General features: G+C 40.9%; 1 protein-coding gene across 1 annotated transcript in view; it reads left to right on the top strand.

Moving 5' to 3' along the window:
- kif26b (kinesin family member 26B) overlaps positions 1-27,317 on the top strand; it is a 75,103-nt gene that overhangs the window by 21,452 nt on the left and 26,334 nt on the right. The window contains exons 3-5 of the mRNA XM_022741735.1: positions 2,237-2,965; positions 11,116-11,297; positions 17,635-17,842. Of these exons, the coding sequence (XP_022597456.1) occupies positions 2,237-2,965; positions 11,116-11,297; positions 17,635-17,842 (1,119 nt within the window). The remainder of the gene's footprint in view (positions 1-2,236; positions 2,966-11,115; positions 11,298-17,634; positions 17,843-27,317) is intronic.

Here is a 27,317-nt window from a genome sequence, read left to right as displayed (position 1 = left end):
ATTACTAGCATATGGGCCACCAAAGATGCTGACCACACACACACACACACACACACACACACACACACACACACACACACACACACACACACGTCAGTCTACATTATTCGTTTTTATAGTTGAATGGAATTGGTTAAACAACCAGTTAATATACTGTATAAATCATGCAAATGGGTGATTGGATGTATTCACAATGTATCTACAGAAGAGCCGCCTGTGGATTTATCTCATGTGCTTCTTTCTACCTGTCAGTCAGTGACCATCTGTCTGTTTCCATCACCTGTGTCCATCACATGGCTATTGATTGGACACACATACACACACAAACAAACTCTGCATCTCTACAACTCACGTATTGATTAAACTTCACTTAACAAAGAGTGCCCACCCATCACTCGGATTAATACTGTACATGCAATGCCTCTTCTCTGGCATGATGTACTGAGATATTCAAATAAAAGTCCTTGTAAATCTGTTGAGACGGATGTGTTTGACATTAGATCAACATGTGTCATAAGTAATCACATTGTTTTTTTCTGCTACTAATATTCTGACACTACATCATACATTTCTGGTGAAACCGCAATCAGAAAATCAATCAGAGGGAAAAAGTCTTGGGTTATTAAAACAGCCACAAATGTAGAATCTTTACTTGGATACGTACCAACCTACAGTATTTTATGAGAAAACTATGAATGTTTTTTGTTTTTGAAGTGCCTGGTAATAGCACAGCAGTTTCAGAGAAAAGATTTCATGTCATCTGTGGAGAAGAATGCATACAATATAGCACAAAATCACAGAAACATGTCACTATCATTCCTCCCTTTCTGTCTTTACCGTCTAACCCGTTACAATAGCTTGAGATAAATTTTTCATATAACCATACACTCAGTTTGCTGTAACTATCACGTGTGCAGAAAAGGGTCAACACAGATACCTGGCTTTAGTGTAACAGAAGAGGTGGGCTGGTTGAAAGCAGGATGGTAATTACAGTTATCATTTGAGCTGGCACCACCTACCACAGATGTTTTGTTGAATTACAGAGGTCCAAAGCAGGCATTCACTCGCTGATAATACACCAACACTACACCTACACTTAAGCCGACAATTAGCTCGCGACGTCACACAATCTCTTTAATCCCACCATCAGTCTCAAGGGCCTGGAGTAAAGCCAGACTTTTATAAGGAAAAACAGTTTCAATTTAATGACCCTTTGTCGGATAAAGTACTTAATGCTTTGTCGGAGAAATTGAAAAAATATTTCCACTGGAGTCAAATACGATTTAGACGCAGATCTGTATCTGGGTGTGTGCGTGTGTTTTGCTTGTTAACTTTGATATTTAGACCAGAGAGTCATGGCAGGAGATTTAAAGTGGCTTTGCTCTGTGCAAGTGGCTCCAATTAGTCTGGAAAAAACACATGCACACGCGCACACACATAATACATACCTGTACATGCACATACATTCATGCACACAGGCACAGATAACTGCACAAACAAATTGGACAAATATCCTGATCTCCACGCATAAGAAAGCACACTATAATAGCTCACACACACACACACATACACACACCCACAAAAAACATACAAGCACCAACATAAGGACAGAAAAGAGCACAGAACAATACATTTAGTATTTTCTGTTTCTGTTTCTGTTTCTGCCGAACGTACCTACGACATGTACGGTACGTTCATTCCTAAGCTACACTCGATAAACAAGTACCATCAAATTTTCTGAATTTTGGTATTAACTTGGTACCAAAGTATTGGTTCTCATGACATACAACTGGGATGCCATTTAATATGTCTGTGACATGATATACCTTTAATATTTTAAACTCCTTACTGTACTGGCTGCATTAGACGACTGTCCAGCTTCGATCACACTTTTTGACCTTTGTGTGTGTGTGTGTGTGTGTGTGTGTGTGTGCGTGTGTGTGTTTCTCTTCATTTTCATCTTCCCCCAGGCTACATGGCTATGTTTCTTGGATTTTCTATAAATATTCATAGTCATGACTTGTTAAACATGTCTATCATTTCTTCTCCTCTCCTCTCCTTTCCTCTCCTCTCATTTCCTCTCCTCTCCTCTCCTCTCCTCTCCTCTCCTAGGTTTTCTTCACTTACATTCTCTGTGCACCTCAAAACATGCTGTTCTTGCTTCATTTAGTTCTCATTCATTCCTCCAGACACCAGTCTATATCTCAGCCTTTTGTCTCTCTCTCTCTCCCTCCAGGATCCCTCCTTCTCCCTCCTCCTCCATGATAAGCTTCAGGTGCCTAACAGTTCTCGGCGGGCGTGGAATGAACGTGACAGTCGCTGTGATGTCTGCGCTACTCACCTCACTCAGCTCAAACAGGAAGCTGTGCGCATGGTCCTCACTCTTGACCAGTGGGATTTGTCTCCCACCTCTTCCCCCCCTGCTTTGATTGGACGATATGGATCTCAAGGACCTCCGGGTCCACTCGGAGCATCTGGAGTACCAGGAGGCCCTGGATCTCGGGACTGGTCTCCTCCTTTTCTTCCTTCCTCATCCTCCTCAGCAGCTGCTGCTGCTTCATATCCTCCTCACCAATCGTCCCAGTCACCTTCCCCAAGCCCAAGCCAGACGCCAACGCCCAGCCCGAGCCACGGACCATCCAACGCCAGCCATGGGAGTCCCTCAGTGGGGCAAACGTCCAGCTGTGCTCCCACAAACCCACAACCTCAAGGTCCAGGGCACAGACTGGGGTCCAAGCCCAGCTCTCTGGGGCTTGGAGGTGGGGTAGACAGAAGGAATGGGTCCCCCAGTTCAGGAAAAGCAGCTGGTGCCCAGCAGCAACCAGTAACTGGAGTAAACAGCCCCAGCAATAACAGTGGTAACAGCAGTAATAACGGGAGTGGAGCAGTACTGAGTACAGCAGCTCTGCAGGCCCATCAGCACATGAACCGAACTAATGGAGGAGTGACACTCTATCCGTACCAGGTAAGCTATGTGCAGAAATGTATGTGTGCACTTTTGTGTGCATATGTGTGTGCCTTACATTCACTCATAAAGATCTGTCGAGCTATGTCTCCCATGACGACAGTGCAAATATCACCAGGAGACTGAATAAATTAATTCTGCTTTTGCATGATTATACCAAATGGTAACAGGTTACCACCACACAGATACATCTCTTGATATGCGTCAGGACAGGAACATTTTCATTTTCAGCTTGTAGGTGGACCTACCTACTGTAGTGTGACCTTGTTAGATATCATCCACTGACTAAACCTGACTTCTGAGATAATGTGTTCAGCTCTCTCCTGTCCTCTTCTCAGCTTGTACAAAGTCAGACTAGGCTGTATTGCATCAGCCCCAGGCAAAGTGTGTGCCTGTATGTGTCCATGTGCACATGTCTGTGTGTTCCTAGTAGGTAAAGGAGGGAGTGACATGAGGCCGTTAAGGTACTTTAAAACCATTTGAGCTCGATGGTCGCAATTTGCGTAAAAATTAATTCTCCTTCAATGAGTCATAACTCAGTCAAATCTGACTTAAAAGATGTGATACACATATTTTTAGATTGGGTGTGACTTACACTTTCTGAGTATTAATTCTGATGTCCATCACATATAAACCATTATTCCATGTAGAAATCATAAAAGATATGTTAGTTAGAGCTCATCCATGGGTACATTGCAGACAGGAACTGCTGGCATACTTTTAATGGTGCCAATATGCCAAAATAGTAGCATCATACTTTCATTTTACGTTTCCCAAAGCATTGTAGGAGCTGTAGTTTGAAAATCTAGAGCATTACTATCACCCAAATCAAAGGAAGACAAATGATAAATATAGGGGGCCCAGCAGGTCAGACTGTTATTAGTATAGTATAGTGTATTATGTCATGGGCAAGGTTGCAAGCACTCACAGCAAGTTTCATGTTACTTGAATAAAGATTGACTGAGATATGACTTGATTTCTTGTTTGGCATCTTTGTCGCCAATTTCGATTGGCTGTTACGGTTGAATGCTCTTGCAAATCAAAAATCCATGTGATAACTATTGTCTTGGTCTGAAGGTAATCTGTGCCAACTTTGGTAAAGTTTGGATGAAGGTTGTTCAAGAAGCAGCAAAAACAAACTCCAAAATGGCAGTTGCATCAATTCGGATGATAAGACAAGTTGCCATGTCTTGACCTTTGATGTTTATTAACCAAAATGTATTTTTACTTATTGCAGCGCCCCCTAGAGACCAGTTGATGCCAATGATTTTGGTATTCCTCAAAATGTGTTTCCAAGATCATATACCAGGTTTGGTCTGGTCTGGATACATACAAGCTGTTGCTGAGATATGACCTCACTTCCTGTCTGTCAGCTTCACTGCCATTTCCCATTGAATACAAAGAAAGAGACAATTGTGGATGTATTCATTTAAGTAGCTAACTGGAAAACATCAAAGGGACATTGTGAAGTTTATTTTCCCCAAAAAGAGCTCTCTCTGGATACAATAATCACATTCTTGGAATTGAAAACCATCTTTTATTGAGAGGGACACAAAATAACTTCTTAAACATGGCAGGAAATCAAGCGGCAAGTTAGCGTGAAACAAACTATAAAAGTGACTCAAATGGAAAATGGAGATAAAAGAAGAGGTTTTAGGACGAGCGAGGAAGTAGGAGAGGGAGCGCGAGTAGACAAGAGAACAAGAGAGGAGGTTGGTAGGAGGCAGAAAACGCCTTAGGTGACGAGTGGTCTAGAGGTGTATAGAGGCAGGAGAGCTTAGACTCCAGGGGAGATCCAGAGGGGTGTGTGTGTGTGTGTGTGTGTGTGTGTGTGTGAATGTGTGTGTGAATGTGTGTGTGAATGTGTGTATGAGCGTGTACTACAGATGTAATAATTCATACAGTGATAATTAGGACTCTGGGGACTCTATGTCACACACCCCCAGTACCCCTTCACTCTTTCACTCTCATTCACTCTCTTTCTCACACACACACTCACTCACACACACTTACACAGTTTCTTTCCCTCTCCCCTATTATTTCTGTCTTTCTCACACTTTGTTTTCATATTCATGTCCTCTCCTATCGTGCTGTTCAACCATCTCTCTGTATATTTTTATTCAGTCCATGACTTGAATCAGATACAGAGATATGAATAGTGGGTTGAAATTACTTACGTACAATCTCTGGAACTGTTTCGTTATCTTGTCCTACTAGTCAGAAATAAATGAGGCATAAAAGCTGTTATGTATTCTGGCCTGTCTTTGTGGAAATTACAGTCAGTGTTCGAATCTGAAGGAGGTTTTCTATTCTCTCAGCTCTTCTGTATTTGAGTTAGTACCTGTGTTGGGAGGTGTAAAATGTTAGTGAGCCTGAGTGTTTGTGCTGTGACTTTGACAGTAATGGTGTTTCAGCAGGAAAGGAGAAACAGAGCATGATAATAAATCACCCTTGTTTAGACTCACCCCTGGGAGAGAGAGAGAAGGAGGAGGAACTGAGCAGAGAGATGCTCAAAAAATGGAAATGGAAAGAAATAAAGGGAGATAAGACTGAAAGATATAGAGATGTAGAGAGAAAGGGTGAAGAGAGGCTAAGAGAGATGTGTTTAGAATAAGAGTAGAAGAAATTTTATTATAGGGGCTAGATCTGGCACTTTAATTTCTTAAGACAACATTAACTCTGAGACCTCAGCGTATATGGACACATTGCTGAGATGTGGGATTGGATTTTGTTGGAGATCTGCTTTACTGCCGTACAGCACGAATCATAAAAGATGGCTGTTGATGCATCAGCGGAGCTTTCAGACGGTCTCACAATGGCTGATGATTGAACGCAGGCCAAATGAGAAATCTCTTCCAACATGTTCACGCTCTTTAGCAAAGTGACAGAGAAAACAAACACAGGTGGACTGACAGAAGGGAAAGTAAGAGGGTTGAAAGTCAACAACCTGCAGTAGGAATCAGTGGGCTTCATAGGAAATGTGTGTATGACTCTTCAGAAACACTACCAGAACCACACTGGTGTGGTCTTATTCAGTTTAACTGTTTTTAATGATTAAAATCACCATTAAAGTCACCTTCAAAGGTAGCACAACAAGACCCAGAGAGCTGAAAGAGCGAGGACGCAGAGGGAGACAGAGAAAGGAAGCAACCTGTCTGCCAGTGAAGCTGACATTAAAATCCTGCTGGGTCAGCAGTAGTGAAAAAGAGGTGACAAACCAAAGGTCCAGGCTGCAAAACTAATGGGTGAGGTCAGACGGCAGTCTGCTCAGTGATATATGGTTCTTCAATTTGCTCCAAGAAACCACACAGAAACTGCTACGTCAACTGTTAACTGTTATTTAGTATCCCGATGTCATATTCACCATCACTGTACCTTTCAACTGACAGAAACTGTAAAGTAAAATCAGAAAAAAATCAAGTCTATATATATGTTCACCTACATTTTTGGGCTTTTTATGGTTGTGGTTTAGAGGGGATGGGTCTCTCTCTCTCCCTCTCTCTCTGGCATGAGAAAACAAATCTAACATTGTCTGTTTGCCCTCGCTCTGTCCTTCAAGCAGCTAATTGAAAACAGGTTTATACAGTATGGTGTGTGCCTGTGGTTGTGTGTGTGCCTGTGGTTGTGTGTGTGTGTGTGTGTGTGTGTGTGTGTGTGTCTGTGTGTGTGTGTGTGTGTCTACTTTCAACAATGGTTAGATAAGCGTTCCTAATTTACCGTGTATGTGTTTGTTATTGTATATCTTGCAGAGAGAAACAGGATGTGAGATACAATACACCACTTGCACAAATCATATCATATTTTGTATAAAGTAAGTGGAGGGGGCTGTGGAGGCCTAAATGTTAAGGAAGCTTGTGTCCGGAGGGTCGTCCAGCAGAATAAATCTAGGTGGGCAAAGAGAAAGAGTAGTGCTGGTCCCACCCTCATTGCCACCACCTTGGTGCCCTCGAGCAAGGACCTTAAATACCAACATAAAATAAGGGCATGATAAGAGTATGCCATTTAGCTAACAACCTTTGTATTGCGTATTTTGTAGTATATATTGAATAATTTGGGTCAGAAAGCATGTCTCTGGTATTCCTTAACATTATCTGTACTGCAAAGTGAAGGTACATAAATCTGTATTTCTTCCTGTCATCATTCTTTCTTTTAACTTTAACCTGTAGCCTTGAGGCTGTTTCTGATTTGATTATACAACATTCTGTGTTCTATATATGTTGATATGAGGCATACTCAATCCAACCCTCCTCTGCCTCATCTTTACTCTCTGTCTCTCCCTTTCGCTCTCTATATATATATATATACAGTATATACATATGTATATATACACATACAGTGGCAAGACAAAGTATGTGAACCCTCTGGAATGATATGGTTTTCTACATTGATTGATCGTAAAATGTGATCTGATCTTCATCTAAATCACAAATGTAGACAACACCATGTCCCTAAGCTAATTTCCCACAAACAATTATAATCTTTTCTGTCTGTATTGAACACACCCATTAAACATTCACAGTGCTGGTGGAAAAAGTAAATGAACCCTTGGATTTAATAACTGGCCAAACCTCCTCTGGCACCAATAATCACAAACAGGCTCTTCAAGTAGCTGCTGATCAGACCAGCAAAATGTTCAGGAGTAATTTTGGACCCTTCTTTTTTATAGACCTGTTACAGCTCAGCCAAGAAAAATACAATGCTTTGTGTCTTATTAGTTAAAATAGATTGTGTTTGTTCATAATTGTAACTTGAAACCTGACCATATTTCAGGAAGCCTCATCTTATACATGAGATGAGGGTTCACTTACTTTTGCTTGCCATTGTATATATACTGTCCGCTCCAGTCTGAATTCGGAAAAATAGGTTCATATAGATGTTCATGTACTAACACTGTGTTGTTAGGTATTCAGAGGCACACACACACACACACACACACACACAGTATATATGTGTGTACACACAGAGACACATATACAGTACATACTAGCTTTCTTTTCCTTCCCACTCTTTCTCCCATAGACTCTCTCTGTCTCCAATGTGAAATAAATTAACACCCTGTTCCATTTGCTTACTTACTTCAGTTTTTTTGTGTCTTTCCCTCACTTTCGTCCTGAAAGGGCAGCCTCTCCTCCACCCTGCTGCAGTGAGCATTTATGTAGATTATTTTACAGATTGTGTCTATCCCCCTGATAACCACAGGCAGGACCACACACATACGTGGACACAAAAACACACCATTTCTGTTTTCACCCTCCTCATGCAAGCCTGACCCTTCAGCCACAAATTCAATGTTGGTTGCCTGTAGCATATGGTTGGAAAAGGATGTAAAAAATAAAATAAATCTAAGAGAGACAAATGAGGACGCTGGATGCTGGGGAAATGGCGTTTGTGTTGTAATGAAGATGAATGAGCAAGTTTTTTTCCTTTTTCTAAGAGCAGAGAAAGAGGGCTGTGGGTAAGTGCTATAATACAGAGGAAGAGGGATGAGAGTGACAGAATAAGTTTTCGACTGTTTTTTTTTTCACTTCGTATTTCGGTGGAAATCTGATATCACAGCTATCAAAGTCCCACATTCACAGGTACAATATCAGAACCAGCTGTTCTGTGAAAACATTGCCTGATGCTGTGTTTTTATTGTTCTGCGGTATCATTTTACATTTCACCCTTGTATTATCCTCAGTACTTGTTGTTTGTCCTCTTATCATCTATATCATATTCTCTCCTGTTGTTATGGCCTAATATCCCTATAGGGATCATTAAAGTTACATCCAGTGAAATTTCATCAAATTTACAGTAAAACACAGAGATAGTAATTAAGCCTTTATGTCCTGAGTGAAAATCTGAATGGAACAAACATGACAACCGCATAAGAACAAAAACCATCATTCTGATTTGTGTGTGCAGTAGTTCAGGTGCAGACAGCTCTCATACAAGCTGGTTTAATGAAAACAGTGAGGCATAATTACCCATCAGCACATGTTTCAGATACCTTTTGACATATCATGATATTATAAAGGCAAATTTGATTATTGCATTTTTTAGCCATGATAGCAGTGTGGCTCTATGGATGGCAATGTTGGTCAGTCCTGCTTAATATTACCTGCTTCACACTAACTAGCCAAACAGCTGCACCTTCACTACCTGCCACATATTCTTCCTCCACCTCCAGTTTTCAGCTCACATAATAACCCTCTGTGGTGACTTTTTTTCTACTCTGTCCAAGTAGTTTTCCTCTTCCCATTCATGAGGATAAATGAGTAACCAGTGCAAATGAACAGGTATTCCATGTAGCTGCTGAACCTTTATTCCATACGTTCACAACTCCTTTAATAATGCAGGGGTAGCAAGCCAGGTCTGAGCATTTGAAATGGGTGGAAATGCACAGAGGAGTATGGTACATAAACTATAGAGGCATCTCATTTACAATAGGTAATTTATCAAGGCAGTGGGCTGCGTGCTTGGACCCCAGAAGCCCTCAGCAGTAAATATACACAGAGTGGAAGTGATTTACACACATACACACAGGTGCAGAGAAGTGCAGACACATGCATGCACAAGGACACACACAGACGTACTCACAAGAGACATACATGCTCGCAGATTAGCTCTCACACAAGCTATAGTTCCTTTATTGGAGCACGTGGTTATGATTTAGGTGCTCTGCTGTCTGGCTACTGGCAGCACATAAAGAACTATAATCAATAATCCATATCTATTTCACGAATGGGTTGCCTACACACACAGACGCAAACACACAAACATGAACACACTTGCCCATACATATACATCAATGCACACGCATCTGTGCACAGTGTCAAACTAATGCGTCACACACTCTCATAAAGCAATTAAATTGTCACATAAATTCTTCTTTGTGTGTGACTGCATGTCTCAGGCATCGTCTGAAGCTGGTACAGGCCGACTCCAAACACTGCTCACACACAGGGTCATACTGATACAGGCAGAGATACTGCACACCTATCAAAGACCAACACACACATACACACACATACAAAAGCAACAATACTTAAAATCGCACACTTTGTTGACAAGAAGGATCGATGAAGAGATTTTGAGTAAGAGATAGCTGAATGTGCTTTTTTATAATATGCAGTGGGACCAGGGATAACTATGAATTTAACATTTTGGTCACTCTCAGATACTTATAGACACATATCAATAAATAGGGTCCAGTGGCCTATTGGTTACGGCACATACCATGTAATTGCAAAGCTCAACTCCAGCCAGCGGACCCTTGTTATATCTCACACCTGTCTGTCTTTCTCCATGTTTCCTGTCTACTGTATAGCTACACTATCACCTGTAATAAAGGCAGAATGGCCAAAAAAATACAGTTACTCACACAGGCCAGGAAAATTTAATTTCTTTACACTGTTATAAGTTCAAAGGTGTCTCTCTTTGTCCTCACTAGCATTCGTCCCTGCATGCTATCTAATAAAGCACAAACACCATGAAAGATGATCCAATAATAAAGGAGAAACAAAGGTGAGTAGCTTAAGATGGCAGAGCAAAGGGACAGAGGAGATTGAATTGAGTAGGGAAGCGATATCAAAAGTAAAAAAAAAAAAAAAAAGTGGTGAGAGGAATAGACAAGAAGAAAAGTAAGGGTGAAACAGGATGAGAAGGCTTAGGGTTAAAAGAGAGAGTCTGAGGCAGGAGGGTGTTTGTTTGTTTGTTTGTTTGTTTGTTTGTTTGTTTGTTTGTTTGTTTGTTTGTTTGTTTGTTTCTGTCTATCTGGGACTCAGAATCATTCTGCTGCTGGTTCACTGTGATCACTGCAAAAGCTTATCTGCAGTCTGTCTGCCAAGGAAAACACACACACACACACACACACACACACACACACACACACACACACACACAAAAATCTCATCTGTCAGGGTGGGAGAGGGGGAAGAGGAGGGGTGAGGATATGACTCTGTTGGGTGACTTTGTTGTCCATTTTCTTTCTTTCGTTCTTTCTTTCTTTCACTGCTTCTTTAATGGATTTTATATCTTCACAGCAACAGATTGTTGTTGATGACGCAGACACACATGTAATCATTTCTAATTTATTTTCTGAACTCTGAGTTTTTTGTCAGTTATAGTAAAATGTCTCTCCCTCTCTCTCTCGCTCTCTCTCATATCAGATCTCCCAGATGATCTCTGAGGCCTCCAGAGAAGGACTGACTGAAGCTGCTCTGAACCGCTACAACACACACTCTCCTTCACACACAAATTCACCATCACACACAAACTCTCCCTCTCACACTCCAGCTGTAACCACCACGGCACCAACTGCCACCTCGGCCGCTGCCTCTTTCTTTGCCAGGTAAGATGCTTTCACATCAAAGTACTGCTGACAGATCTTATTTTGATATTAACGTTAATGGTCAGGAGAGGACGATAACAGGCATCCTGATTTTAGCCTCCACACTTAATTAAATGATCAGCTGAAATTATTTTTTTTTTGCATTCATCTCCACATCTGTTGATGTTTCTGGTGATGTCAATTGGAAAGTGTTTTTAGACTGCAAAAACTCCATCACTAATTCAACACCACCAGCTCTGCATCTCCCAGTTCTCTTTTGTGTTTGAATTTGACTAAAATGTCTTCTGAGAACTGCAGACAATGTGACTGAATGGAACAAAACAGGATTGAGAGGCATCTGCTTGTAGAGAGCCACAGGAAGCCATTGATGTTAGCATACTAATATCAACACTGTAGCAGTGTATTATGCCATTATCCTACAAGGATTGATTTTTTAGGGATTTAGCAGCATTATGAAGACTAAGAGAATTAGTTTTTCAGAGAATGTGAATTTCAGTAAAAACAAGGATCTGACATGCATCTTACTAGCTTATATGTTCAAAGATCTATCGCTGGGTTAACCCAGTATCCTGGGTTTAAAAGTGCCGACATCGACTGTTATGCTCTTAAGTCGTTTCATAAAGCAAAAAGAATGAAAGAACGGGTTCACTAATAACTGCATTGTTAGATGAAGTAAGAGGAAGGTGGTGGAAAATTTAATACAATCATATGTTGTGCATAAGTCTACTTACTTATCTTTTGGTGTGTTTGTGTATGAATCAACTATCCAGTCGTCAATGAGCTGTGTAATCAAATCTTTAGAAATGCAGAGCGACACAACTTAAATAAGACACGGGTAATATGGGTAAATTATTGATGAATAAACATGGCAAGCTCAAAATGAATGTCTAAATTATTCATGGGTAACACAAGACTATGAGTGTGTCACAGTGTCTGAAGTATTACTGATCCTTCTAATCAAATGAGCTGCTTTAAATCACATTTTAAATTATTTTCCTCCACACTCTTCTCTTCTCTTCTCTTCTACACATTCCCGTATTTTGTGTTTGTGTGTGCAGTGGGTGTGTGTCTGTGTGTTTGATATATCACTGACGTGCAGCAGACAGTGATGTCTGGCTTTTGATGCACCAGTGACCAGGCTGACTCGTAAACTGTTCATGAATGCTCACAAACACGTGCGCACACACTCTCTCTCTAGCTTTCTTTCTATGACCCCCTGAACTGTCAGGTAACAAGGACATTTTACGCAAACACACACGCACACACAACACATCTGGTTGACATTCCAAACGTACAGCCAGCTGTCTTGCGTCGATTTATGAGCATTAACCTTCTAAGTGAAAGAACATGGTTTGTTTAATGGTGCAGGTGTCACTGTGTGTGTTGAAGTGTGTGTCTAGCTGTCAGTCTTTTTTCTCCTGTTCTAGCCTGTGTAATTATTGTAGATGCTCAACACTGTGATGTGTAATTTTCTCTTAAATTCAATGTGACAAAGTGTCACAGTGTTTGTTTTGTTTGCTGTTTGAAATTTCACATACGCATGCACAGTTTGTCTGCGTTTTTCCTGTCAATTGTGTGTGAGTTTATAGTAGGATTTCAGTTTAATTGGCAAAACAAAACAAAAAAACAAACAATGTATACTCTGTCACCTTTTAGTTTTGACTCTGGTGTGTATGTGTGTGTATTTGTGTTTATGGTCGATTTATGCAGCCATGCAGTGCTGGTAAATCCCATGGTTGTCTTGGTCTTTACTCTCAGACGTGGACTGCATACAGACACTCTTATAACACACATTTGTGCACACACGCACGCACACACACATACATACACACACACACACACACACACACACACACACACACACACACACACACACACAAACACAATCCTCCTCATGCTCAGTGTCTGCACACAGCAAAATCCCTGTGCCCACATCTCCTCTCACCTGATCCCTCTCTTCCTCCTCATACTCCTCTCATCCTCATGTCTTTTCCGTCATCCTCCTCTCATTTAATTGCTTCCTTTATTTCTCGTTTGCTCTTTCTCCCACTCCTTTCTTTCTCTGCCATTGTCCTTTTTATACCTCTCCACTCTACTCCTAAAAATTTTTTCTATTTTCACACTGACCTTTTCTTTACCTCTGCTAATGTGCATGTGAGTAATATCTTTCATTAGTACCAATCTGTCTGTGAATATGTCACACTCACACAGCAGCGCTCCATCTTCCCAGTGCTGTGGTGGTGGCCCTCTGGGGATGCTGGGATAGAGGATATAGACATGCTTTACTTGCCTAGGTTTGTGTGTGTGCGCGCGTGCATGTGTGTGCATGCTTTTTCTCACTGGGGGAAGGGAGTCCCTATCAGTGCAGGAATTTTTTACTGCATGCTCAGAGGATTGGATCTTTAGGGATTTGGCTGGCTGTGTGTGTGTGTGTGTGTGTGTGTGTGTGTGTGTGTGTGTGTGTTGCTGGAGGTGGCAGAGTAAATGAATAGGTCCCAAGTGAATTGGTGAATTGAGGAGGTGTTGTTATTTTGGATGGAGGATGGTTGAGAAATGGAGGGGGTGCTGTGTCTTCTTCTGCCTCTGCCTACCTCTTGCTGCCTCTCCTCAGTTTTCTTAGAAAAGAACTATTCAATCAAACGATAATTGGCCACCAATTAGCCACAATTAATAATGGGTGATTGATGATTTAAATAGGTGGTCAATGATTAAAAAAATTACCATATGATGTGCCTCAGAACCACATTTATTGTTGTTTTTTGCTCATGTGTCATTTAACATGAGCTGAAAACAGGTAATTAACAGAAAGAGACAAATTTTAATTTGCTCTTCAAGTGGTCTCACTGTTTTTAATAGTAGAGTTAGTGGGAGAGCAACAAGAGAGTGAATTCAACTATTCTATCCATTCAATATTTTCACTCAGTAAAAATACTGATAACTCACAAACATTAATTTCTGACCTTGCATTGTTTATTAAAAAGTGTTTAAAACAATAAGACATTTATATACTTCAGAAAGATGAGCAACTAGCTGAGATATATTCAGTACCACAGGCATGCATTATGTATATTAGGATACACATGAGCTAGAAGTGTCATGTGGCTATTGTAACTCCATGTTGAACACAATGGTATTAATATTTTATTGCTCAGGCTTGTTTGCACTTTTACAGTGCAATATATCTGGTGGCCTTTTATTAGGGAGTAGGAAGTGTGTATATTGGAGGGTACATGTCCATTAAGAGAATAGATAGATAGTTTCAGTAAAGCCTGTCATTTGCCCATGCCTGTCTTACTGACCCCATACAACAAACACACACACATACACACACACACACACACACACACACACACACACACACACACACACACACACACACAATCTCTCTCTGTCTGTCCTTATATCTCCCTCCACTGACAGCCCGTTAAAAAGAATGTAATTTGCTACTAAGGAAACAACACAGCCCACGGACACCCGTGTGTGTGTGTGTGTGTGTGTGTGTGTGTGTGTGTGTGTGTGTGTGTGTGTGTGTGTGTGTGTGTGTGTTTGTGTGTGTGTCTGTGTGTTTCAAGTGAATCTCTGTATGTACAGTCAAGTGTAAGTGTATGTAGTTGTATAAAAGGAAGAAGAAAAGAAAGTCACAGCTAGAGAGAGACGCATGAAGGGACAGAGGGGAAGAGAGGCAAGGATGGATGACAGGATCAATATATGTAAGGAAGGCTGAACGGATGGTGGGATGGATGGGTGGGTGTATGGAGGGCAGAGAAGAAGGCAAAGAGAGACAGCAAAGGATGAAAGGATAAACATAATTGGGGGGGTAAAATAGAGGGAAAAATAAGGGATGATTATAGAGTGAGAGGGATTTAAAAGAGTTATGGCATGAATGAATGTAATGGAGAGGGGGTGTAAATAAGATGATGGTGGTAATAGAGGAAGAGCTGAAGGATAGAGAGATGGAGTAGATGGATGGAAAACAAGTGCCCTTCACTTTAGGGTTTGATTGGAATAGATCCACTTGGCCAAATCCCAGGCAACTTGTCATTAAACGCTAGCAATTAGCTTGTGTGTGTGTGTGTGTGTGTGTGTGTGTGTGTGTGTGTGTGTGTGTGTGTGTGTGTGTGTCTGTGTGTGTGTGTGTCTACCCTGCTTGAAATGTGCCACAGATTAAATCAGTCAGGTTGTGAGAACATAGTATACAATACCAGTACATGCAAATATTTGAAATTGATGTGGCTGATGAATTTGAAGGACGCATTATAAAAGCAATAACAAAAAACAATCTGACATATGTTTTGCTCAGCGAGCCTCTTGTTGGGAAGGAAGTGACATAGACAGAAGAACAGAAAGATGATTTTCTGCAAGCAGTGGTGGGAAAAAAGTGTACATGCTACAAGTAGGAATCTCCAACAGCAGAGTAGACTGCGCATGAATCCATCATAGTCATGTCTCATCCTACGACCATCAGCACTGCAGCAGATGCAGCAGCTGCAGCAGCTGCAGCAGCCATGTTTCCATTGTTACTTAGAAATCAAGTAGTAGATTCTAAATCTCACTGAATCCTCAGTAACACCAGTAACACCATTATTGTTTTTAAGATACTGTAAATTCCTGCACCTGACGAGTACCAGTTTTTATAATCCACTACTCGCGTATCTTCATGCTGCCAGGAGGGCTTTAAGCATTCAAGTGGTATAATAAGAAAACCAGTAATTGCTTTTGATCACATTTGCTGCAATATGTATGTGAGCTTAGCTTGCACACAGTGAGAAACCACTTAGGGGTCTTCTTGTGGAGCTTTGTTGCAGTATATGCAGTCACACACATTCACAGTCACACACACAGATTCACACACAAATCTCCTGGGAGAGCTAGTCAAATGGTGAAACGCTTCGTCGTTCTACGGGTCACTGAATCCACATACCCCCCATCCCCTCCTCTTGCACTGTCCCTCTCTCTCTCCCTCCTCGCTCCCTTTCCCTTACTGACTCTCCCCTTCGGTCTCATTTCTGTAACCTGCTGCAGTTAATTGAAAGCCAATGGTGTGAGAATATGGCTCTTTGACAGAGAGTGTGTCAGGGCGCAAGGTCTTCTCTCTCTCTCTCTCTCTCTTTATAATCTTAGAAATATATACGAGGACAGTATAAAAAAGAACTGAGCATGAATCCCTGCCAGTTCTATTTTAGAGCTATTTTATTTTATCATCTTGTTAATACAACTGCTCTGTGTAACTCAGATTGCCAGGAAATATGCCTGTTTGAATTGTGGCTTCTTAAATCCCAGAGAAGGAAATATATTAACACATACAGTGAAGAATGGCAGTAAATCACTAGGGTGAATTATTGCAAGCAAATTTACTGGCTCTCCCTCAAGAAATATCTTTTTAACAGAGACCCTGTGTTCAAAAACTATCATCAAGTACAACAAAATTAGGCACATTATTCACTAGCCAACGGGCCAGGCTAAAATCATGCAGATGAACACTTACATCTGGCCATGATAGATTTGTAGAAGACAAAAAGACAGAGGGAGGAAATTGTAGTGGTTGGTAATAGCTGTTTCTATACTATAAATTCCTTCATGTAAGTTAAACCAGAAATTCAGGCGTGACTATGTGATATTTTCTGCTTTGTAAGAAAGAAAGAGAGTTAGAGATGTCGGCGGAAAAGTTTGACACAAAAAATGATGTACTGATGTGCTAAGAGAGGCAGACAGAAAGAAGCTGCTGTGTTGAGCTAAGAAATGAGAGAGTGAGGAGAACAGAAGGACAAAGAAGTTTAGAAGTTGAAGTTAAAGGGAAGGAAAGAGTAAGGAGAGTCTGAGAGCAGGAAAGTGATGGAGTATATATAAATATAATTTTTGGTGGCTCCTTTTGAGCTAAATGCCGCAGGGAATTGAGCAGCAAGAAAGCAAATGAACCACTCCCCATCCAGATGTTGCTACATATGTAAACAGTAGTGTGTATGTGTGTGTGTGTGTGTGTGTGTGTGTGTGTGTGTGTGTGTGTGTGTGTGTGTGTGTGTGTGTGTGTGTGTGTGTGTGAGTGTGTGTGTGTGTGTGTGGGTCTTTGTGTGTACATGTGTTGAAGGGTGTGTAATCAATTTCTATTCTGCAGTTAGCATATTTGCCATGGTTGTTGTGCGGTAAATGGTAAGGATGTAATTATAGACCCATGTTGGCATGCACATGTGCCACCATACTTCCTGTCCATCCTCATCTCCTTGTATTTATCCATTTAAACAACTTAGTGTTTATGATATTGTTTTTACAGTATGGTTTTAACATATTAATCATACTGACTGGACTCTCTTTCCTCTTCCTCTCTGCTTTCCTCTCTCAGAGCTGCGCAAAAGTTGAATTTGGCTTCCAAGAAGAAGAAGCAGAAGACCGCCGCAGTCACAGCCCCAGTGACATCATCATCACCATCATGTGACCCCCCTCTGTTTCCGACCAATTTCAGCTCCGCCCTGTTGATGGCCCCTCCCCCAGCTCCACCCTGCCTTCTCCGTGCAGCCAATAAGATAAAAGACACCCCTGGGCTTGGAAAGGTAATGTAAAAACATTTACTTGGCAGTTGTGTTGGAAGAAAGTCTGACTTTTACACATTTACACACTATTTTCAAAAGTCTAATGGGTCCACTACTCAACACCCAAAACAGGTATCATTAATTTAATCAAATAAAAAGCAAAACTTACAACTTTTAATTAATCAATAATAAATACATTTTTTGTCACTCGTATCCATGGTGTCTTTAATGCTATTAAAGATTCCTTTCCACAGTCAATTGACAGTTATGTATTAAAAGTTTCCGACTATTGTTCTCAGACTATAATGTTTGATAACTGCCTCTCATTTCTATCAAGTATGGTAAATGCATCTTAGACTCCATTTACACTTGGCATTAAAATGTGTCTCGTGTCTAGATTGCATCTAGAAATGATTTTAACTTGATTAAATTTACGCCTGGTATTAATGTGTCTCCAGTGTCCACACTGAGATCTGATTGCTATGTCCAGCTCACGTCACATCCCCCTCTCGACTGAACGGGTCCAAAAATACAACAAACAACAACAAAAGGATTTTAAAAACATGGTAGCCATTCATGAAGCTGTGTTACTGTGTTCACTTGCTTTTCGAAGCAGCAGAAGAAGCGTTCTTCGACAACCAGAATGCTGAAATCAAAAGCAGAGGAGAATGGAAGAGGCTGCTTCGTGTATTTATTGAATAAAGGCTGCTAGCTGCCTAGCTGCTACCTCGCTGGTTTGGAACAGTAATTCACGATTACATATTTCCATGTGTATGTGGACTGAAAACACAATCGCATTTATTCTTGTGTTCATTGTAGTCAGGGATGCACCTTGACCACCTTCAGAAGTGGTGTGGCTATTGGAGCACAATCCATCCTCCATGCGTCTTGGGTGCATTTACACTTGTATTTTCATGTGGTCAAGCAATATCCGACTGTAATCTGATCACCCAAAATGCATTTTAATGCCAGGTGTAAATGGGGTTTTAATGACAGGAGGAGGAGGAGTCTTCATAATTTTTCCACTTATAAAATGGGACATGACCAACGGCAAGAGGTTAGTCAGACACATCACTTCATACCCATTAATTTTGTTGACGTGTCCAGCAAATGCCTCATCACAGTTAAGACTAAAAAGTTTATTATTGTAGATGTAAACTCTGACTCATCGTCCTTGTCTTGATTTTAACACATGCCTGCAGACAGAACAGTGTCATAGCCCGTGATTCAACTAAGGCCAAAAGTGTTTTATCACTTTAAACCATGGACAAGTCCAGTCTCTGTGGAAATTATTCTGTTTAATTGAAAATTAAAATGTTTTGTACTGTATTAGAGGACTATTACCAAGATACTTATTTGTATGTTGCCTAATTTTGATAAAGCGTTGATTATTAATTTTATCTAACATGTCTAAGGCAGCCCAGGTTTTAATGGCAGCTTTTGCTCGAAATCAATTATAGTAACAAATCAAGTGATTTGGTTTGAGGTTGAGAACTATTGCAGTCCACAAAGTGCTGGAATGTGCTAAGAACTGAGCTGTGGTATTTTATCATGACCTTGGCCAGTTTGTCTGAGTGTGTCTATTGATATGTGTGTGTATGTGTGTGTGTGTGCGGGTGTGTGTGTGTGTCACCCCTGCTGTACCGTACCGAAATGTAGCCTAATGGTTACCACGGTAACACATCTCAGGCTGACAAAAGTCATCTGTCACCGTTGCTAGTGGTTGATGAAACGTGTGTGTGTTGTGGATGTGCGGGGGAGGGGGTTGGGGGGGNTCCATGTAATGAGTTTTTAGTGCCCCCTCCTCCACAGTTTGAGTTTGAGGCTCACTGACTGTATGTGTGTGAGTGTGTGTGTGTGTGTGTGTGTGAATGTTTCCTTACTGCTAGAAAATGAATGAGTATGGATAACAAAATCAAAACAGCAGTGTCTGTTACCGTACACAGAGAGTGAAAAGGGACCCCACACATATCCTGTTGTGTTTTTGTGCACGTAGGTGTGAGTATGAAATTGTGAGAGTGCATCACAGTTGGGTGTGCATACTGTGTCTGTGAGCTCCTGTCTGTCACTGTGTGTGCATTTCCATGTGTGACTATACTAGTTTTTTATGACAATGTATTTTTTTCATTTCACCTTGATTTGACAGTGGACAGTGGAGAAGGAGACAGAAACAAGGGGTGAGAGAAGGGCATGACATGTCACAGGGTGTTGTTACGTGCGGTTATCCTGCATGTGCTGTAACCATTTGGCTACTGGGTCACTCCGTCACCATGTAATTCTAAGTGTGTGTGAAAATGGGTGTGTGAGAAACTCAACCATTCGTGTCATTTCAATTAAATTTGTAATGACATTTAGTAAAATATTACATAGTGAAATTAATCGAGAATGGTACTAAGAAACATTTAGCCAGAAAAACCTTAAAACATTTCAAAAACAGTTTAAGTAAAATAATAGTGTAATATAATGAATCTGCAGCCACCTATTGAATCTGAGCTATTTGCCTGATCTGAATTCCACAAACTCACCATGTTGTGGTTTGGATCTAATTCATGAGCTTGTTTCCCATTTTTTCTGTCACTTCTGACCGTCCGCTATCTAACGAATAATAACAAATACTGAAAATAAGTTGTTTCTAAATGCAAATGTAATGCAAAGATAAAGCAGTCATCATCACAGAAATGTGAGATAGAAATCTGTGTTCCTACTATTCTATTTTGAACAACATGCAGTAAGTGTGAGTAAAATGATGCTTTCACATGGGTAGGATTTATATTCCAGATCTCGAAATCTCACATTCAGTTTAGGTTTCCTATTTTTTTTCTCTTTCTATGCAACTGATTATTATATGTGCTGTGTTTTTTTGCTTTGTTCCTCTTTTGAGCCTCTATCTCCGTTTCTCTCCATATGGAGGTGACAGATGTCTCCTCAGTTGTCAGGGAGACAGATTCACACTCACATATTTACAAGCACCCACTTACACAACAGCCAAATAATACTTATACTTATATTGCACACCCACAAAACAACACAAAAAAAAACACATAGACAGTATATGTTAGAAACCACATTCATCGAAAACCGTCTTTACACATTGTCTCTGTCTCCCTATATTTCTTTTCTTGCTTCTGTTTCATCACAGTATAATCCTCTGCGATCTTGTGATTGAACTGATCAGCTTGTCTGGCCCGCCCTGCTGTGTACAAATGTCTGCTACTACTATTGTTTAATTACAGAAACTGTCCTTTTCACAGTCATGTGGACTTCTCACAGCCATCATTCTGGTATGATCTGTGTTACTGGGGAACTTTGATTAAGGTGTCCAGTTGTTTTAGCTGTGTACCATTTCTGTCTCCCCATCATCTTGCTGGTAGCCTGCCCACCCTGAATCAATTGTAAAATTGGAAAACAAAAATGTAAAAGATGGTCGGCCTTATTTTCTTTTTTGCTGAGAGTTAAATGAGAGGTTCAATATCATTCTTATATCTGTCTATTAGATAGGAAGCATGGTTAGCTTAGCTTAGCATGAAATACAGCTAGCCTAGCTCCTGACCAAGAAATAGCCTGGGACGTAACCTCCTGTTAAACCACAGCTTATCATTCTTACACTTAGGTGCAAAGATTAAACAAATGAGATTAATTGTATCTACTGAGTGAACTATGGGATTTTTGTTATTTTTTAATGTCCCTCTTCTGACATGTTTGCTGACATAGTCATTGTAGTGGTTTGAAAAGAAACAGGGAATAAATGAAGAAGGAGCAGTGGTACCAAGGCAGGGAGATATTCCAGTATTTGGACCATAACAAGCCTCTCCTGTGAAATCAATTGAAGCTTGCCAAGACCTAATCAAACACACTCACACGCACGCACTCACACAGACATATGGGATGAAAATGGCTGTGGTGACATTTCTCCAGTAAAAATGTCACCTGCAGTGGGGGTCGGCTCCCCACTGAAATGGCATTTGCACACGTTCACGCTCACACATCGGCTTGCATGCTCACAAATTCATAGGATTATAGTGTACAATGAAAGATGTCAAGGAAGCAGCAAAGCCCCTGGTGGAAGTGGGTACGATACATCCTGCAGAATACACGGGCTTGACTGCGGGTGTGATGGGGGGTTTGTGTTCTCCCCGATGTTAATATGGCAGAAAACAGATTGAGACGTCACATTTAAAGCCAGGGGAAATCAACCTGCACAGGTCAGAGGTACTGCTGTGTGTGTGTGTGTGTGTGTGTGTGTGTGTGTGTGTGTGTGTGTGTGTGTGTGTGTGTGTGTGTGTGTGTGTGTGTGTGTGTGTGTGTGTATGTGTGTATTACAGAAGGAGAGAGAGAGAGACAGAGAGAGAGGGAGGGAGAGAGACAAAGAAAGATGTTGAGGGTTCAGGCTTGTTCCCTTTAGGGATGTCAAATTAAATATAATCCCACACTGGATCTGTCTGAGAGGCATCTGTATCTCAAACTCCCCTCCGTTATTTCTGTACACGCTGCCTCTCTACATGTTGTTGGTAAGCTCCGTCTCACTTTAATCAAATCAGCCAGCTGGGAGTCTTCCATTCAGACCACTGACTGCAGGGGGAGATGTGTATCAGTCCAGGAAATTAAGCTGTATGTATTATCACTTGGAAAACCAATTGTAGAGTTACACAGAAATATAGAATAAAAAAAAGAAAATTTTTAAAGCTGTCAGATCAAAACTGAAGATATGAAAATTACTGAGGATTTCAGTGAGTGAATAAAACAGGTCATCTGTATTAATAAAGATATCTTCTTTTCTGATTGCTTTCTATACATACATCTTAAATTTCAGCGATGGGCTTCATTCAAGTTCACACACTGATAAAGTATCACTGAGTGTCATTCAGCAGTGGTTGAGATAAACTAATCTTTGTAAGACAAATTATAGAATTATAGTTCTTTCTCCCTAGTCAAACTCCATGCGCTGAAAATATATGACCAAAATCTTTCTTTTCAAAACTGATTCTAAGTAATATGTACAATTTTGCAGCTTTGCTTTTTAAATTTTTTTTAATTTTGCAGCACCAGTAGCATGGCGCTAGGGTAGGAAATGTCAGTCTGTCTGTTGCCTTTATCCCATCTGAATCTCAATCTCAAATCCAATATCTCAACAGTTATTGGATGGATTGTCATGAAAATTGGTACAGACATTAATTGAAGTCACCAGCGATTATGAAAAATCTGTTGGGGTGTGCCGTTTGCTCTCACAGGTAGACCACCACAATAACAACAACTGTGAATTCCCCCGGCAGCTAGTGTATTGCCAGCACTTCATGATCATAAACTCCATCAGCGTAGATTGTTGTCTGGACACAGCCATAGCATTTGTGCACCCTTCCTGGTGGACACAGTCCAGTGCCACCAGACAGTGATTATTTCCTGTTTTGTGTTGCTGTGTTTCAGTGGAATCAAAGATGTAGTCACTCTGTCAATCTCCAGAAGATCGTGGCAGCTGTAGCTGAGTTTCACTGCATTAAATGTCCTTTTACCGTTGAAGTCGAGTAAAATAACAAAAGAATCATGACAGACCACTGGGTGGTACCACACGTGCTGCCATGGCAACCAAAGATATGGTTTGTGACCAAATACTTACATTCCCATCAGGCTCAGCTAAACTTTGTGTTTAGTGGTAATTACTAAATATTAGTATGCTAACATGCTAAATCTAGCTTGGTAAACATTAACATCAGCACCTGCCTATTATCACGATGTTAGCATTGTTATTGTGAGAATGTCACCATGCTGATGTTAGCATTTAATTAAAAGCCCTGCTGTGCCTAAACACAGTAAGGTATGTCTGCTGCACTTTATCCACAGTATCACACCTGATCTACATACAGCTGAGGGGATGACAAATATTAAAATTTAAAAAAAAAAGCTGAGATGGGGAGCTTCTCTTCTCTTCTCTTCTCTTCTCTTCACATCTCTCTTATCTACTGTATGGATAAATCTTATCTCTTTCCCTACCATCCCTTTATCCCTACCCTCTCTGCTCTCTCTCCATATCTGAATGACAATGAAAGACTGTGGGAGTTTTTTTCCCACCCCTTTCATCTCTGCAGCCAGAATTTTGCACACACACACACACACACACACACACACACACACACACACACACACACACACACACTCACTCACTCACTCACTCACAGATTGCGACTTGACCTTGGGGGAAAATGATACTATGACAGCTAATCAATTTTTAATAGCAGCTACGATCCCTCTCAGGCCACAAGCTGTGTGCGTCTGTGTCACGAGTGAGTATGTGCAAGTGCATTTTCCACGGGCATTTGTGTGTCTTCATGCCTATCTGGGTGTCTGTGTGTCTTGTATCTAAATGAGTGAGTGAGTCTGTTATGGGAATCCAGTATGCACTTTGTTCCACCTTGTAGCTGAAATATTAATGCTGTCAGTACTGACATTGCTGGAGCATGTGACTGCCACAAATACACACACACACGCCCACACACGCATGCACACACTTACAGTGGGATGGACCAAAAGCAACATGTTCTGTCACTCAGGACCTTCTGATTTTCATACTGAATCTGTGAATCTCCGCCTAGGCCCATTCAATCTGACTGAATTGACAATAATGTCAGACTATCAACAGCCTTGTCCTTCAATGTTAAATACTTAAGTTAGGACTTTTATATTGTTTGTCGCTGGGGACCAAATGTCCACTTTGCTGAACATTTCATTTTGTTAGCGTGTGCACAGTTTGACTGTCAAGTGTTCATAGGTTACCCAAAATCACAATGCTTAGTCGTTTCACCATTACCCGTACAGGAAAGTTCTTTCAGGTAAAAATAGTGGCTCATCTATGTCGAATTACACACAAAGTCAAACCTCACAGTTGTAAGCGCTCTGCAGTACATCCAACATGGATCTTACGATATTGTGAGCTGAGCTGGGATGAATAAATTAGAATTGATCTGAAGCCTGAACTTGCTATTCCCACATGGTATTTGTATCTCTTTCTCTATCTCCTTGTACATGTGTTTTCACGGATGTGTGTTTCTGCAGTCTTTGGGAGCCAATTAGAGCTCAGTCTCAGTCTCCTATTGATTTTCCAGCCAATAGTAATGAAGCACCGCTGTGAGGGACTATCGAACAATCTTCTCCCAGCTCAGGGTTGTTTGTTGCTGTTTAGCAGAATTCCTTTACTGTAATTGGCTCAAAGACTTCATTGTGACTAAGTGGAGGAACAGGAAGCTTTACATCCAAGAGAGTGTGCGAAGGGTCACAACAGTTTCTCAGAAAAAAACATGAATCTTTGCCTCAACATCTGTCATAGCATGCACCCTTTAGCATGGGAATGAACCCCCAAGCTGTTCCACGTGTGATCAGCAGACCTATAGGTCGGACACAGCCAGTTGGACTCACATTAATGCAGAACATAGATATCAGTTGTTCTCCAAACCAATGAGAATTGAAACATTCACACAGAGACAGAGAAAGTCAAACAAACTTGCTTCTCTAGCATCACCCTCTCTCTCTCTCCTGTTTTTTTTCTTCAGCTTCTCTCCACCTTGCATCTGTATTCACTGCAGCATGAAGTGTGAATGAGAAGAGGAAAGTGTAGAATGGAAATAAAAGCAAGAGGCTGTGATTTGTCTTGTCCTTTGTTCAGAGGAAGGGAGAGAAAGTTAGACAGGGAGAGGATGGAGTGGGTGGACAGTGGTATTGAGTAATTCTTCCTCAAACATAAAGAGAGACAGAAGAAGGGAGAGGTCTATGTGTGTTGTGAAAGTGAGAGGCAGAGAGAGCAGGATGGAGAGAACAATTTGAGGAGGGAGAGGAAGAGAGGAAGAGAGAGATGAGGGGATGTGAAGGGCTCAAGAGAGAAATGGACAGAGTGTGAAATCACAGTGAGACCATTGTGAGAGTGTTGTGTTATTAACCAGTGACCTATTTCTCTCTCACACTATTTCCTTTAATTTTTCTTTTCAGAAACAAATAGCACTAACTCTTTTTTTCTCCAACTTCTTATTCATTAAACAGAACAAACAGTCCTTTACCTTTGTGTTCTTTCTGCATATGTGTGTCTGCATGTCATATTGGCCTCGGCACTTTGCCTCATGTATTGATTCACCAGTGGAACTAGGTGAAGGAATCTCTGAGAGGCTTGTGGGTTCGGTAACATATACAGACACAGTTGAGCTTGACTCAGATTTGAACCTTCAGTTGAGCGTTAATTGAGCGTCGATGTCGTGTTCAGAACCAAAGCATAAAGTCTTTAGTTGTTTATGAAAACCAAAAGTGACAAAAGCACAGATCTACTAATCATTTGCAGCTTGAAATTCCCTGTCAGAACAATAGTGACATTCCTCAATGCTGGTATCATTGGGCTGATGAATCAGTTTCCCTGACAGTGTTTGGTGGTCATCACCACAGAGCTTTGATTGTCTGAAAAAAGGGGAATGGAGTTTAATGGCCCCATGTATGAGTCTTGCCTTTTCACATACGCCTTCAATATTTTGAAAAAACAGACAAGGAATAGTATTATAGCCCCATTTATACATCAATCACACACATACACAAACACTGGCAACCCTCTTACCTTTCACACTCTCAGACGTGAGGAGGAAATGGGCTCTCAGGGGTGGGGGGACTTTATGAGTTACGCCTTGTAAAGCGTGCAATGGTAAAATCCTTCCCCCAGGCTCTTACTGATGTGATGGGCTCTTTTATTGGGGTCAGGAGAGAGTATAGCACTGAATCGTGTGTCTGTGTGTGTGTGTACGCCGTGCTATGGGATTTTTTTTTTAACACAAACTGTTGACCTGACAGTAAGCCTTAGTATCTTAGATCACCTGGGTCACCAAGGTTACATATTTATTGTATACAGGTGGAATCTCAGTTTATCTGAAACCCTCATCGAGAGACACACTTTTATATTTACACACACAATTATCTTCATCTGACAAAGACTTTAACACAAACACTCTCATACACACTCGCTCACTCACACAATTTATTGAACCAACTCCCCTAAATGGCCTGTGGTCATTTAATGATGCAACCAAAGGCAAGCCTGTAATGTGCTGTATTAGGTATGTGTCTGTGACAGAGAGCGAGAAAGAGAGAGAGAGAGAGAGAGAGAGACAGCGAGAGAGAGAGAGAGAGAGAGAGAGAGAGAGAACACAGAGAGAGAGAGAGAGAGAGAGAGAAATGTGCATATAAACAGTAACACAGTAAGAGCTGTTATTTGCCTTTGTGCTCTTTACTTGGCAGTGTTTTAGTTACCAGCAGGCTTTTATGCTTTTATTTCGTAACACATACCATTCGAGGTGAGTTTGTTCAGTGTGACATGACCTTGTTTTGGTCGCCTTTGGCTGTTTGCCCTAGGGCAATAAAATAATTCATAGCAAATACAGTAATTTGTACCAAATAGGACTAAGATTTTTAAATCTCTTCCAGAAAATTGCATTATATCCGTACATATGTTATTATTATCTAGCTGCACAGTAATGCA

Source organism: Seriola dumerili, unplaced genomic scaffold (genome assembly GCF_002260705.1).
Source record: "Seriola dumerili isolate Sdu_G_001 unplaced genomic scaffold, Sdu_1.0 BDQW01000003.1, whole genome shotgun sequence".
In the NCBI taxonomy this organism is placed as follows: Eukaryota; Metazoa; Chordata; class Actinopteri; order Carangiformes; family Carangidae; genus Seriola; species Seriola dumerili.
This window is presented reverse-complemented; position numbering and strand designations above follow the sequence as displayed.